We start from the raw sequence: 15,505 nt of genomic DNA, 5'->3' as shown, positions 1-15,505 counted from the left end.
CCTCGGTCAGCCTGAGGGAGTGTGTGGAAGACAGAAAGGGCAGGCCCCACCTCTGATGGCGTGGGCCACAGTGTTAGGAGCTGATTGTCGGTGATGCTGCTTTAGCTGTCTTGGATCTCAGCTGTCTTATTCTCCCCTAGGAAAAGTCTCCTCGAATGATTCCTAAATGCCAAATGCTCAGTTTTTTCCAGATAATGGGTGAAATGTACAAGGGCGGTAAAAACAATTGTTTGAAAATGTCTTTGACTGATAGTTTTTTAAAAATCTCTAACTAGTTTACTAAATACAAGTATTTCTAGCTTTTATTTTTTTCTTTTGGTTTTTTAATTGTATATATTTAAAGAGTACAACATGATTTATTGTATGTATTTAAGGAGTACAACATGATTTCTAGGGGGATTTCCAACAAACAAGTAGTTGTTCCCCCTAAAAATATATGTACTTCTTTAGAACAGTGTTAAAACTGTAATTGGATACAGTAGGCGTTCTCTAACACATTTTCAGAGTTAAAATATGACTTATAGTATATTCCATTTACTCTTACGGCAACTTTTAGAACACTTGAAGTCATTTAGGAATCATTTAGGAAAAAATGAAATCCTAAGCGTTTGTCTTTTGCAATCTTCATAGAGCCAATGAGAGGATAGCAGAGTTCAGTACCCAGCTTACTGTGGAGAAAGAGAAGACATATCCAGCCACTGCTTCTACTACAAGGCCAGTCCTAGAGTCACCTTTTGTTGGAAATCTTAATTATAGCGACAGTCTGAACAGAATACATATTCGAAGGAGAAGCAGGTCTTCAGATGAGAGCATAGACAGCTGCTTTTTGAGGGTTAGTTATGTTATCATTTTTCCTTTTGTGTTTAGATTTCTGATATACTTCTGGTATGCTATTTGGTGAAATACTCAGTTGTTTAATTGTGTTGTGTTTGGTAAGCAAAGGTAATAATTATCTCTGTTAATAAAGAGAGGAGACAGAAATTTTAGTTATTTTTAAATCCCTGGAACTCTCATTCGTAGGAGATAACTCCTTTGCTAACTTTATTCAGTAAATGTAACCAAACTGACACATTTTAAATTTCTTTAAAAACTACAATTAAGTTAGATTTTAACAAAGGTATACTTTGATGTGCGTTGTCTTACTAATTGATTTTATGTTGGCCTGGGGTTCACTTTTAAAGGGTTTAGTGTGCCTGGGGTCACTTTTAAAGTTTTTCTGCATCATCATGACAAGGAGACCCAGGCATCTAGGATCACCTTCTCCTTGACCTCCACACTGCATTTCATTAGATAAAAAGGGTGGCCGACTGGCTTCCTAAATTACGTTACTGTAAATAGCAGGTATGGTGTGAGGGAATCTCTCCAGAAGACATTGCTTTTACTTAAACAAGATCAAAACCCCATCCCACTCCTCCATTGACCAAGACCCTTTCATATGTGCTTTCTAAAACTGTAAACCCAAGATCCTTTCATATGTGATTTCTAAAGCTGTAAACCCAAGACCCTTTCACTTGTAATTTCTAAGGCTGTAAACCTAAGATTCTTTCATGTGTAATATCTAGAGTATAAGCTTATATAAAGGCAGAGTTTCTCTTTGTTAGGAGAGTGTGGTCATTTAGACAAATTGTCGCCTGGCTCCCGGCAATAATAATAATAATAATAATAATAATAATAATAAAAAAATCACCTCTTCCTTCACAGTTCGGTGTTTGAGAGGTCTGTTTCTCGAGGCCAATCCTGCTTCAATCTCAGATTTTCTACCCCTCATCATATGTGAATGATTGGTATCCACACACTAACCACACATGGATGTTTATTATTTAAAAAGATCCCATGTGAATACTTCTAATACGTTGTATACACCTGCAACATTTGATTAATCTCTATTCTTTAAGTTAAAAGTTTTATGATTTTCTTACATGAGTACACCTGTAATTGCTATTGCTCTTACAGCGTTTTAATCTCCATGCTCAGTTATGTCTCTCTACCTAGCCATAACTTGATGACAAGATGGCAGTGATATCTAGAGTCCTTCAGTAGCAAATGTGACCAAACAGAATCATTTCTATTCTTTCTACCCCAAATTCCATGTAAAGCTGCACATGGACATCTTCCCTGGACCGGTAACAGGAAGCTTTTAGTTCAACCATGTGGTTTTGTGACATGGTAAAAGCCCTATAAAACTGCATATCTCAACCATACCTCGGCTTTCTGTTGAAACTGTTCTCTGTAACTCAAATGTGACAGGCAAGCCGTCCAAACCCATGCCATCTTGGCCCCTGTGACTTGTAATTTCCACCCTACCCAGACAATGTGTAAACAAATGCTTATCTTGACTTTTGTGAACCGCTTAAGTAACAATCAGAATGTCAAAAGTCCCCTGGCCCTCGGAATGTCCGGAGTCCCTCACCCTCATCTCCGCCCAGGAGGTGAGTTATAGAATCTACTAGCCCTCAGAATGTCTGAAGCCCCTCACCCCCACCCCTGCCCCTCACCCTCACTCCTGAGGTGGTTGTACAGGTATAAAAGGTCTTGACACCCTACTTTCAGGGCCGCGGGTTGGAGAGACGTGAGTCCTCCGTGGCTGCCGGCAATGAAGACCTTGCAATCTGGCATACTTTTTTCTTGGTGTTGACTTTCTATGCTCGCTCCACTACAACAGTTTCACTCAGAGTAAGTCTATTTCTGGGGATTTCAAAATGGATCCAAGAATGACAAGCTGTTTCAATTATAGAATTGGTAAAGGAAAAAAGAAGGAGTTCAACTGTGCTTAACTCAGATTAAGGTATTTGTCTAACGTTTGTCCATTTTTGAACTGGTGGAAAATTATGAAAGCTGGGCATAGTGGCACACGCCTGTAATCCCAGCTACACCTGAGGTTGAGGGCAGAAAGATCACTTGAGCCCAGGAGTTCAAGGCTTCAGTGTGTAATGATTGTTCTGTAGCACTGTAGCACTCCAGCCTGGGCAACATAGCAAGATTCTGCCTCTTATAAAAATTACAAAATCCATAAAACATTTGTATGAGCAAAAAAGTAAATAAATAGTTTTCTTTGTGTATATATATTTTTTTTTAAATTTCAGTCAATGCACATTGGCTTATAGTTTCAGTGGTTTGGTTGTTATTTTGTTTTTTGGTTTTTTTTTTTTTTTTTTTTAATATATATATATAAGACGGGATTTCACCATGTTGGTCAGGCTGGTCTTGAACTCCTGACCTCAGGTAATCCGTCCGCCTTGGCCTCCAAAGTGCTTGGATAACAGGTGTGAGCCACAATGCCCAGCCTATTGGGTTTTTTTTTTGAGATGGAGTCTTGCTCTGTCGCCCAGGGTGGAGTGCAGTGGTGCAATCTTGGCTCACTGCAACCTCTGCCTCCTGAGTTCAAGGGATTCTCCTGCCTCAGCTTCCCAAGCAGCTGGGATTATAGGTGTGCACCACCATACCCAGCTAATTTTTGTATTTTTAGTGGAGATGGGGTTTCACTATATTGACCAGGTTGGTCTTGAACTCCTGACCTCGTGATCTGCCTGCCTCAGCCTCCCAAAGTCCAGGGATTACAGGCGTGAGCCACCATGCCTGGCTTAGTTTTGGTGTTTTTATGATCTCCTTAATGCACAGAAAATTAGCATAGGCCCACATTGAATGAGGCCTCGACCTTGTTGTGTTTACCTGGCTATTTCATGTCCTTAACATATCACAGAAGAGCAAATCTCTGGTTTCTTAGACAGCATTGCAGCCAAATAGCTTAAAAGGCAATGCATTAAATTACTGTTTTAATGCATAGATTTCAGGAGCCCAGCTAGCTGAGATTTTTAATCATATTGTCCGCTTAGGTTTTATTTTTCTGGAAAAAAAATAATAATAATAATAAAATAAATAAATAAGATGATTAGTGTCCAAATGCTTCAGTCATGAAATTGTACCACTGGGTACAAAAGGAAAATGAATGTTAAATATGTCTGTAAATTGTTAAGCATGATGCAAATATAATGTTCTCATTAGTACTGTGAAACCCGAAAATTTGAGACAGGCCTCAGTTAATTGAGAAAGTTTGTTTTGCCAAAGTTGAGGACACATGCCATGACACAGCCTCAGGAAATCCTGATGACATGTATCCAAGGTTGTTGGGGCACATCTTGGTTTTATACATTTTAGGGAGACAGGAGACATCAATTAATATATGTAACAAGTACATTGGTTTTGTCTGGAAAGGTGGGACTACTTGAAGTAAAGGGAGGAAGACTGAAAGTTGGGAGGGGGCTTCCTTCCAGATAGGTGAGAGACAAACAGTGGCATTCTTTTGAGTTTCTGCTTTGCCTTTCTAAAGGAGACAGTCAGATACGCATTTATCTCAGTGAGCAGAGAGATAACTTGGAACAGAATGGGAGGCAGGTTTTCGCTAAGCAATTTCCAGCTTGAGTTTTCCTTTTAGCTTAGTTATTTTGGGGCCCAAGGTATTTTTTCTTTTCACAGTACTTACCAGAAAAATGAGGTAATTGTCATTTTACAAGATGGTGATGAGAGAGTATAAAAAGCAGATCTGATGCAAGGGAAGATTTTTTAGGAACTATTTTTTCTTAATTTTTTGGTGCCTTTCACTGGCCAGGAAAAAACTGGAGTCATCAACACTCAAGATCCCTTTCCTAAGCCTTTGGGTCCCAGAGGCATTCCCTCCCTGTGTCCTGGGTCTGTCCCTTTTCCCTCTGCTTTTACATCTGACCTGGGATCTCTTTCCCAAAGGCAGTTGCCCTCCACTGCCATTTATGTGGTGAAATAGTCAAGGGTCAGGGAAAGGCTGGAAGAGAATTGGTACAGTGGGTAGCCACTCTGGGAGTGGAAAGGGGCAGAGACTTCTACCATGTACTCTTTATTTATAAGAGTTTGAAGAGAAAATGACCTTTATTTAAAGCTGTTATACAAAAAGTATTCTCTCTCTATGGAGTTACGATTTCTTCAGTATAAAAGTAGGCAATTTGTTAAGGAGAGTATCTCATTTTTATGTTAACAGAATTGAGGTAGTATGAAAGTGTTTGTGAATGGGGTAGAAAGAAATAATAAAATCTGTGACACTGGTAATATTTAGCAGAAGAGTTTTGGGAGGAAAGATAACTTTACAGTAGTAGTGTCTTAGTTTGAGTCATGTAAAAATGTACTTTTACATAATGCTTATGAGTGGCAATATCTAGTGGTTCTTTGAAGAAAGGCTTCCCCCTTTATCTGGTATTGACTTACTTGTTTTATAAGGCCTGGCTGGTAATGCTGTTGTCAGGTTGTTATACCAGAGTGAGAATAGGAAGTTAACACCAAGACAAAAGTATGCCAAATTGTAGGGTCTTTATTGCCGGCGGCCACGGAGGAGGACTCACGTCTCTTCAACCCGTGGCCCTGAAAGGAGGGTGTCAAGACCTTTTATGCCCATAAACCACCTCCTGGGCAGGGATGGGGGCGAGGGGCTTCAGATGTTCTCAGGGCCGGTGGACTTTGGATATTCTGTAAACCACCTACTGGGTGGGGGTGAGGGTGAGGGTGAGGGGCTTTGGACATTCCGATTGTTACTTAAGTGGTTCACAGAAGTTAAGCATTAGTTTATACATTGTCTGGGTAGGGTGGAAATTACAGACCTTAGTTACTTATTGCAACTTGCAGAGGCCAACATGGCATGGGTTTGGACTGCTTGCCTGTCACATCAGGGTTACAGGGAGCAGTTTCAACAGAAAGCTGAGGTGTAGTTTAGGTATGCAGTTTTATGGGGCTTTTACCATGTAACAGTGTTACTTACTCTGTAAAGCCTATTTATGATGATTTTGTCACAGAAATGTTATGGAAAAGAGGCTCAAAATATTGGTGAACCTGTTAGTCAAAAGAAAAATTGACACCTAGAATTTGTAAAGGTATTAAATATCATTATCATTCTTGCCACAAACCATCTGAGACCCTGTCTGGGCCTTTAGTGAGAGAGTGCCTATTCTACATAAGATTTAAATGAGAGCACTCTAGATAGAGACATTGACAGTAGGTTTGAAATATTCCCACACCTTTCATAATTAAGTAGATAGCTATAACTTGTCAGTTGCTTCAAAACTGGGTACTAATTTCTGAAAAGAAATCAAAGTTGCAAAATCAGCGTTGTAGTTAAATAAATATATTGTTTTCCTAGTTTGTAATTCTAGACACGAATGTGTCAATGAAACTAATATTGAAAACTGGCTCTAACCTATTTTTGTTCTTGTTTTCATGTAAATTTTCTGAAATCTTTGTGTCCATATGAATAAAGAAATGTTAACCATAATAGTATAATATTTTTAATCTTTTGCCAGTGGAATATATTCATATGCCATCACAACAACAATGCTTTCTTCAAGTGTGTATTAAAGATTCTGTGCTGAATTAATAGTAAAGGACATACGTTAAAATTATTATTTTATACAAGTGGAGAATGGAGAGTTCATTTTAAGGAACTATTCATTAAAATGAAAAACTGATTAGACTTTTCTAAAGGGCAGAGTGTTGATAAGAATTGGAAAGTAATGCACTCATTGTAAAATATGAGTTGAATTGTTTAACCTCTGTATTAATAAGGGAAAACCTCACACTTTTGAAATGACATTGTCCAACAGACCAATATTAATTGTGCTTTTATGAGATTAAACAGCATAACACATATATGTTCTCCTTTATCTAAACTTAAAATATGAATTTATGTGATTTTTTTTTTAAGCAATGTTCAAGTTAGGTCTAGTCTCTGAAAGTATTATTTAAAGGCCATGTTTTGTAATTGATACTTCTTACCATAATAAGGTCTCTTCTTAAACATTATAAATAATATTTGACTTATTTCAGATGCGGCAGAAGTTGGAAAATGATATATCTATAGCAGTAGCAGGTATGTTACCAAAAGAAAAAAAAATTTTTTTTTCTGAGACAGAGTATCACCCTATCTCCCAGGCTGGAGTGCAGTGCCATGATCTCAGCTCACTGCAAACTCTGCTGCCCAGGTTCAAGCAATTATCTTGCCTCAGCCTCCCAAGTAGCTGGATTACAGGCGCCTGCAACTCTGCCTGGCCAGTTTTTGTATTTTTAGTAGAGATGAGGTTTCACCATCTTGGCCAGGCTGGTCTTGAACTCCTGACTTCGTGATCCCCTGGCCTTGGCCTCCTAAAGTGCTGGGATTACAGGCATGAGCCACCGTGGCTGGCCATTACCAAAATTTATAAATTGGATTTAGATTAAGTAATATATGTGTGAAATAAACTGCAAATGACATCTCTTTTCATTCTTTGGTTAATAGGTACTACATTAAATATTATTTCTTACACACATCTACTGAACGATGTGAAAACTTGAACATATATAATGAAGAGCATACTTATGCCTCATCAATTATCACCTTCCATAGCTTGAAAAAAAAGCTCGAGAAGTCAGGCTCTACAGTTTACTTTTGCCATCCCTATGGGACTATCAGCCAGCACACAGAAACTGTCCTTAGAAAACAAAGGCATCATCAAATTCTCAGGGTTGTTGTTGTGATTTTTTTTCTTTTCTTTTTTTTTTTTTAATTTTACTTCAAGTTCTGGGGTACATGTGCAGATCTTGCAGGATTGTTACATAGGTATACACATGCCATGGTGGTTTGCTGCCTCCATCCCACCCATCACCTACATCTGGCATTTTTCCCTATGTTATCCCTCCCCGACCTCCCCACCCACCGCTATACCTCCCCTAATCTGCCATTCCACAACAGGCCCTGGTGTGTGATCTTCACCTCCCTGTGTCCACGTGCTCTCACTGTTCAACTGCCACTTATGAGTGAACATTCGGTGTTTGGTTTTCTGTTCTTGTGTCAGTTTGCTGAGAATGATGGTTTTGAGATTCGTCTGTGTCCCTGCAAATGACATGAACTCATTATTTTTTATGGCTTCATAGTATTCCATGGTGTATCTGTGCCACATTTTCTTTATCCAGTTTATCATTGATGGGCATTTGGGTTGGTTCCAAGTCTTTGCTATTGTAAGCAGTGCCACAATGAACATACATGTGCATGTGTCTTTATAATAGAACGATTTATAATCCTTTGGGTATATATCCAGTAATGGGATTGCTAGGTCAAATGGAATTTGTATTTCTAGATCTTGAGGAATTGCCACACTGTCTTCCAAAATGGTTAAACTAATTTATACTCCCATCAACAGTCTAAAAGTGTTCCTGTTTCTCCACATCCTCTCCAGCATCTGTGTCCAGATTTTTTTAATGATCGCCATTCTAACTGGCATGAGATGGTATCTCAATGTGGTTTTGATTTTCATTTCTCTAAAGACCAGTGATGATGAGCATTATTTCATGTGTTTTTTGGCCACATAAATGTCTTCTTTTGAAAAGTATCTGTTCATATCTTTTGCCCACTTTTTGATGGGTTGGCATTTTTTGTTGTATATCTGTTTTACTTCTTTGTAGATTCTGGATATTAACCCTTTATCAGATGGGTAGCTTGCTGAAATATTTTCACATTTTGTTGATTGCTGGTTCACTCTAATGATTGTTTCTTTTGCTGTGCAGAAGCTCTTAAGTTTAATTAGATCTCATTTGTCAGTTGTGGCTTTTGTTGCCATTGCTTTTGGTGTTTTAGTCATGAAGTCCTTGCCTATGCCTATGTCCTGAATGATATTGCCTAGGTTTTCTTCTAGGGTCTTTATAGTGTTAGTTCTTCTGTTTAACTCTTTAATGCATCTGGAGTTAATTTTTGTATAAGATATAAGGAAGGGGTCCAGTTTCAGCCTTCTGCACTTGGCTAGCCAGTTTTCCCAACACCACTTATTAAATAGCAAATCCTTTTCCCGTTGCTTTTGTCCGGTTTGTCAAAGATCAGATGGTTGTAGATGTGTGGCATTACTTCCAAGGCCGCTGTTCTGTTCCATTGGTCTATATCTTTGTTTTGGTACCAGCACCATACTGTTTTGATTACTGTAGTGTTGTAGTATAGTTTGATGTCAGTTAGCGTGATGCCTCCAGCTTTGTTCTTTTTGCTTAGGATTGTCTTGGCTATGCAGGCTCTTTTTTGGTTCCATATGAAGTTTAAGGTGGTTTTTTCCAGTTCTGTGAAGAAGGTCACTGTAGCTTCATGGGGATAGTATTGAATCCATACATTACTTTGGTCAGTATGGCAATTTTCACGATATTGATTCTTCCTAGCCATCAGCATGGAATGTTTTTCCATCTGTTTGTGTCCTCTCTTATTTCCTTGAGCAGTGGTTTGTAGTTCTCCTTGAAGAGGTCCTTCATATCCTTTGTTGGTTGTATTCCTAGGTATTTTATTCTCATAGCAATGGTGAATGGGAGTTTGCTCGTGATTTGGATCTCTGTTTGTCTCTTATTGGTGTATAGGAATGCTTGTGATTTTTGCACATTGATTTTTTATCCGGAGACTTTACTGAAGTTGCTTATAAATCTTAGGAGATTTTGGGCTGAACCAATGGGGTCTTCTAAATGTACATTCATGTCGTCTGCAAATAGACAATTTGACTTCCACTTTTCCTAATTGAATACCCTTTATTTCTTTTTCTTGCCTGAATGCTCTGGCTAGAATTTCCAATACTGTGTTGAATAGGAATGGTGAGAGAGGGCACACTTGTGTAGTGCCAGTTTTCAAAGGGAATGGTTCCAGTTTTTGCCCATTCAGTATAATATTGGTTAGGGGTTTGTCATAAATAGCTTTTATTATTTTGAGATACATTCCATCAATACCTAGTTTATCAAGAGTTTTTAGTGTAAAGGGCTGTTGAATTTTATCAAAGGCCTTCTCTGCATCTATTGAGATAATCATGTGGTTTTTGTCTTTGGTTCTGTTTATGGGATTCATTACATTTATAGATTTGTATATATTGAACTAGCATTGCATCTCCAGGATGAAGCCTACTTGATCATGATGGATAAGCTTTTTAATGTGCTGTTGAATTCAGTTTGCCAGTATTTTATTGAAGATTTTTGCATCGATGTTCATCATGGTTATTGGCCTGAAATTTTCTTTTTTAGTTATGTCTCTGCCAGTTTTTGGGATGAAGATGATGTTGGTCTCATAAAATGAGTTAGCGAGTATTCCCTCTTGTCGTATTATTTGGAATAGTTTCAGTAGGAATGGTAGCAGGTCCTCTTTGTACGTGTAGTAGAATTTGGCTGTGAACCCATCTGGACCGGGGTTTTTTGGTTCGTAGGCTATTAATTGCTGCCTCAGTGTCAGACCTTGTTATTGGTCTATTCAGGGATTCAACTTCTATTTGGTTTAGTCTTGGGAGGGTATAAGTGTCTAGAAATTTATCCAAATCTTCTGGGTTTACTTGTTATGTGCATAGAGGTGTTTGTAGTAATCTCTGATGGTAGTTTGTATTTCTCTGGAATCAATGGTGATATCCCCTTTACCATTTTTTATTGCGTCTATTCGATTCTCCTCTCTTTTTTTATTAGTTTCACTGGCAGTCTATCTATTTTGTTGATCTTTTCCAAAAAATCAGCTGCTGGATTTACTGATGTTTTGAAGGGTTTTTTGTTTCGCTGTCTCCTTCAGTTATTCTCTGATCTTAGTTATTTCTTGTGTTCTGCTAGCTTTTGAATTTGATCTTGCTCCCCTAGCTCTCTTAATTTTGACAATAGGGTATAGATTTTAGATCTAGCCCCACTTCTCTTTTTTTGTGCATCTCACAGTTGCATTCATTCATGCCATGAAGTAAACAGTTGAAGTGTACAGTGATGTTCCATGCTCCCCATCTAACACAGCTTGCTCAAATTTACAGGCAGAATGATGTTTTATTTCACATGTACTCCAAATAAAGCTGGTTAGTGACCATGAGCAGCAGCTGAAGCTTTTGCAGCCTTACTGCTTTTGTCAGTGGGTGGGATTTGATAAATGATGAAGCCTGTCAGCCCCCTTCCTACCCAAATCTGGTAAACTTGGATATAGTGGGCTTCATGGGGAGCCACATATGTTTAATAATTCTTTGAAGCATCTTGAAACAGGACAGATTACTTAGGGAGCACCACAAACCCATAGCCAACTGAGAAAAGCATTTATTTATTTTGTAGATGGAGTTTTGCTCTTGTTGCCAGGCTGAAGTTTAATCTTGGCTCACCACAACCTCTGCCTACGGGGTTCAAGTGATTCTCCTGCCTCAGCCTCCCAAGTTGCTGGGATTATAGGAATGCACCACCACCTGGCTAATTCTGTATGTTTAGTAGAGATAGTGTTTCTCTATGTTGGTCAGGCTGGTCTCGAGCTCCTGACCTCAGGTGATCTGCCAGCCTTGGCCTCCCAACGTGCTGGGATTACAGGCATGAGCCACCATGCCCAGCCAATGGTAGTGATTTTTAAGACCAAAACACCCCAGTCTCATCTTTTAACCTCAGGCAGTTATAGTTTGTAAGCAGTCGCTTGAGAAGTTAACACTTTAAATCCCCAGTCATTTACAGTTTCATTGGTTTTCTTTTGCCCTCAGGAAAAGTTCCAAATTATTTATTGTGGAATATAAACACCCATGTTCATTTGGTTCTTGTCAGGTTCCTTAGGCATATCTCTCACCACTTACTGTATTCTGCCCCTTTGTTCTAGCATCCAGCGAAACTGGACTGCGCAGAACTACACGGTGCTCTTCCTTCACCTCCAGCTCTTCGTGTTTTCTTCTTGGCTCTATGTGCCAGTCTTTTTTTCATGTCCTTCAGGCATCCACTAATCATGCCTCCACCAAAAAGCCTACAATATTGAGACAAAACTGGGATAGGTGTCCCTCCTATGTTCTAATAGTCCCCTGTTTTATACCTGTGAGGGTGTCTATGACTTGGCATGGAAACTGCCTGTTGGTCTACTTTTTAAGTTTATAGCATACGATTGCTGAGGGGTGTACTGTATTATCTTGATCTTGTAACTCCAGGGCTTTTCATAGTCTAGTACCTTCTTAGCACATGGTTGTTGAATAAATGAGTGAAGAATGAGAAAACCAGAAGCTGTAATACTCAACCGCAGTGATCATTAATTCAGTGTGCAACTATCGGCAAATTATTATCTAATAATAACTTAGCATTGTAGTCATATATATGTTTTATTCGTATTAACACTGAAAAAGTTCTCAGCTCTGTTTTACTGACTTAACACTTAGTTACCTATGAAATACACAGAATGTAATTCCTTGGCCTGGAATGTTGGCTCACGCCTGCAGTTACAACAGTTTGGGAGGCTGAGGCGGGCAGATCACTGGTGCCCAAAGTTTGAGAGCAACATGGGCAACATGACAAAAACTTGCAAGGTGCAGTGGCTCATGCCTGTAGTTTCAAGTACTTGGGGTTGAGGTGGGAAAATTGCTTAAGCCTGGGACGAAGAGACTGCAGTGACCGGTGATAATACCAGGGCACTCCAGCATAGGTGAAAGAGCAAGACCCTTTCTTGAAATAAATAATAATAATAATAATAATAATAATAATAATAATATAATTCTTGCTTTTTCTTTTCAGCTCCTACTGAATATGAACCTGGATCCTGTATAGCTTCTCATCTAGGATTTGTACACGAGGCAATTGAGAAGCAAGAATCAGTTTTCGAAGCTGCAAAAGAATATGCAGAGATTTTGTGCAGAAAATACAAGATCTGAAAGTAAAGGCAATTTTATTTCTGGGCTGTTCAGATGTTATTTTGTTTCCCATTAAATATATGGGGGAAGATCTAAGATGGCTGGTTAGGAGCAGCTCAGGATTGCAGTTCCGAGTGAAAGTGCAGAGGGGGAGTGGACGCCGCATTTACAGACGGATTTTTATTGCCCACAGACCAGGAGATTCCCAGGTGGAGGAGCCCCACGGGTCGCCAGGCTGACCCTTCTGGGCAGTGTGGCTGTTTTTCCTATGCCCTGGCGCTGCAGTTCCCAGTGCAGAGTAAACGGGACTGTGTCCCCACTTAGCCAGCAAGGGGAGCTGAACCACAGAGCCGGGCCGGGAGATGCCTGGGCAAAAAAGCGCCACGAATCTCAGAGCCGTGGTTTCAGCCAGCAGAGTGGGTCGCAGCATGGGAAATCACACAGATCGTGGCGCCTATTCAACAGGCGACCAGGACACCTGGGAGAGAGCCGACTATTCAACTAAAAAACAAAAGGCTCTGAGGCAGGGAGCCAGGTGATCAGGCCCGCCTGGTCCCACCCCCACAAAAACAGAAACAAAAAAACAGCAATTGGAAACGCTCTAGGTTGACAGTTTCACAGCAAGCACAGCTGAACCCGGGATGGTCCAGCTCAGTGGGAGAGGGGCATCTGCCATTATTGAGGCACTTCACCAGTACGGAGGCCATTCCAGAGGCAGCCTGCTGTTGCCGACGCAACCCGCCATTACAGAGAGAGTCCGTTATTACATAGATGGGCCAACATTTCCGAGGCAGTTCTAACTACACTCATATAAACAGGACTGCAGGGAAGTTCACATGGCAGCTGGGCGAAGCCCACAGCAGCTCAGCGAAGCCTCTGCTCGATCTCTTGACCTTGTGATCACCCTGCCTTGTCCTCCCAAAATGCTGGTATTACACGTGTGAGCCATTGTTCCTGGCCAATATTTTTATTAAAGGGAAGTATTTCATATTATGCAAGTCTGATTAGAATTTATGTAGTATGTAAAAAAATGTTTCATGTCTTCAGCTAAATTTTCAGTGGATTTTACAAATGAAAATCAATATTATCGAATTTTACATACTCTACCTGCCAAAATTTTAGCTGTTTAAACAGCAAAATAATGAAGTTGCCATGAATGGTTTAGTGGAATCAACTGATGGGTGGTTCATATTCTATAATTTTTATCTTTATGTGTATTGATAGATATAAGTTTAGACAGGCGTCATTTTATTATACTGGAACTGTCGATATTGTCCTTGTTCAGATGTATTATGATTGTTATAGTGCAATGAAACTTACATAATTTTAATTTTGAGCACTGATTCATATAGATCTTTCCTTATGGAAAAATAAGGTTTGCCTAAGGCATTTTGCTTTTTCTATTGATTTTTTAATTTTTTATTTGATTAACTTTTGGAAAGCAGTCTTAAAATTTGAGAAAGGTTCTACATTTTAGGAAATAGAACTTCCCCCCTGGGGAGCATTTGAGAATAAATTGCTGACATGCCATCACATGTTGATATCTTTAGTGGGTATTCCTGCCAGTTAAGACATTTTATATAAGTACTTCATAATCAGAAAGTTACCTTCAATACAATCCATCATTTTATTCTCAGTTTCAAGTTTTGTTAATTGTCTATAATGTTCTTCATAGTTGTCATGACTCTCTCAGTCTGAAACAGTTCCTCAGTTTTTGTTTGACCTTTATGACTTTGCCTTTTGAAGAGTAAAGTTCAGTAATACAGAATGTCCCTCCATTGGATTTCTCTGAGTTTTATTATGACAAGATTTAGATCAAACTTTCTTTTGGCAAGAGTATCACAGAAGTGATCCCATAATCATCTTACTGCATTCTGTCACGTGACCTGCAATTAATATTTTTTATTTCCATCTTTTTTCTTAAGTGCAGGGGTACATGTGCAATATGTGCATGTTTGTTACATATGTAACATGGTGGTTTTCTGTACAGATCATCACATCATGTAGGTATTAATAATAGCCCAGCATCCACTAGCTCTTCTTCATGATGCCAATCGAAACCACGGTGAGACACTTATCTCACACCAGTCAGAATGGCTATTATTAAAAGGCAAAAAAATAACATGCTGGCAAGGTATGGAGAAAAAGGATTTCCCACAAAACTTCTCATGGGAATTTAAACTTGTTTGGTCATTGTGGAACGTGGTTTGGCAATTTCTGAAAGAACTGAAAACAAAATTGCCATTTCACCCAGCATTTCCATTATTGGGCGTATTCATATCCAAAGGAATATTAATCATTCTTAAATAAAGACACATGTATGCATATGTTCACACAGTGTTATTCACAATGCAAAAGGCATTAGATTAACCTAAATGCTGATGGTTGGTAGTGTGGATAAGGATAATGTGGTACATACACACTGTGGAATAGTATACAGACACTGAAAAGATTGAAATTTTGTCTTTTGTATCAGCATGGTTGCAGCTGGATGCCATTATTCTAAGCAAATTAATGCAGGAATCGAAATCCAACTACATGTTCTCATTTATAAGTGGAAGCTAAAGTTTACTTATATATGGACACAAGGAAACAGCAAACACCATGGTCTACTTGAGGTGGAAGGTAGGAGGAGAGTGAGGATTGAGAAACTATTGGGTCCTATGCTTATTAGCTGGTGACAAAATTTAATTTGTACACAACAGTCCCATGACACATAATTTACCTATATAGCAAAATTAATATATACTCCTGAACCTAAAAGAAAAGTTAACAGAGTAACCTAGATAAAATAAACTTTTAAGAAAATCATAAGGAAGAGGACATCTATTTATAGTTCCATGTTGTAATTATTGATGCCGTGAGTTTACATCATCTCTTTCAAAAAGATTAAGAATGAT

At 39.0% G+C, this 15,505-nt stretch overlaps 1 protein-coding gene across 1 annotated transcript in view; it reads left to right on the top strand.

The window, feature by feature from the left end:
- Window positions 1-15,505, top strand: part of LOC105714393 (putative coiled-coil domain-containing protein 144C) — a 28,094-nt gene that overhangs the window by 1,533 nt on the left and 11,056 nt on the right. The window contains exons 4-6 of the mRNA XM_064377998.1: window positions 631-832; window positions 6,841-6,883; window positions 12,490-12,628. Of these exons, the coding sequence (XP_064234068.1) occupies window positions 631-832; window positions 6,841-6,883; window positions 12,490-12,626 (382 nt within the window). The 3' untranslated portion in view covers window positions 12,627-12,628. The remainder of the gene's footprint in view (window positions 1-630; window positions 833-6,840; window positions 6,884-12,489; window positions 12,629-15,505) is intronic.

This window comes from Aotus nancymaae, unplaced genomic scaffold (assembly GCF_030222135.1).
Source record: "Aotus nancymaae isolate 86718 unplaced genomic scaffold, 86718_ANA_hifiasm-v0.15.2.pri h1tg000018l, whole genome shotgun sequence".
Taxonomy (NCBI): domain Eukaryota; kingdom Metazoa; phylum Chordata; class Mammalia; order Primates; family Aotidae; genus Aotus; species Aotus nancymaae.
Note: the sequence above shows the minus strand (reverse complement) of the source record. Positions and strands in the feature narration are given on the sequence as shown.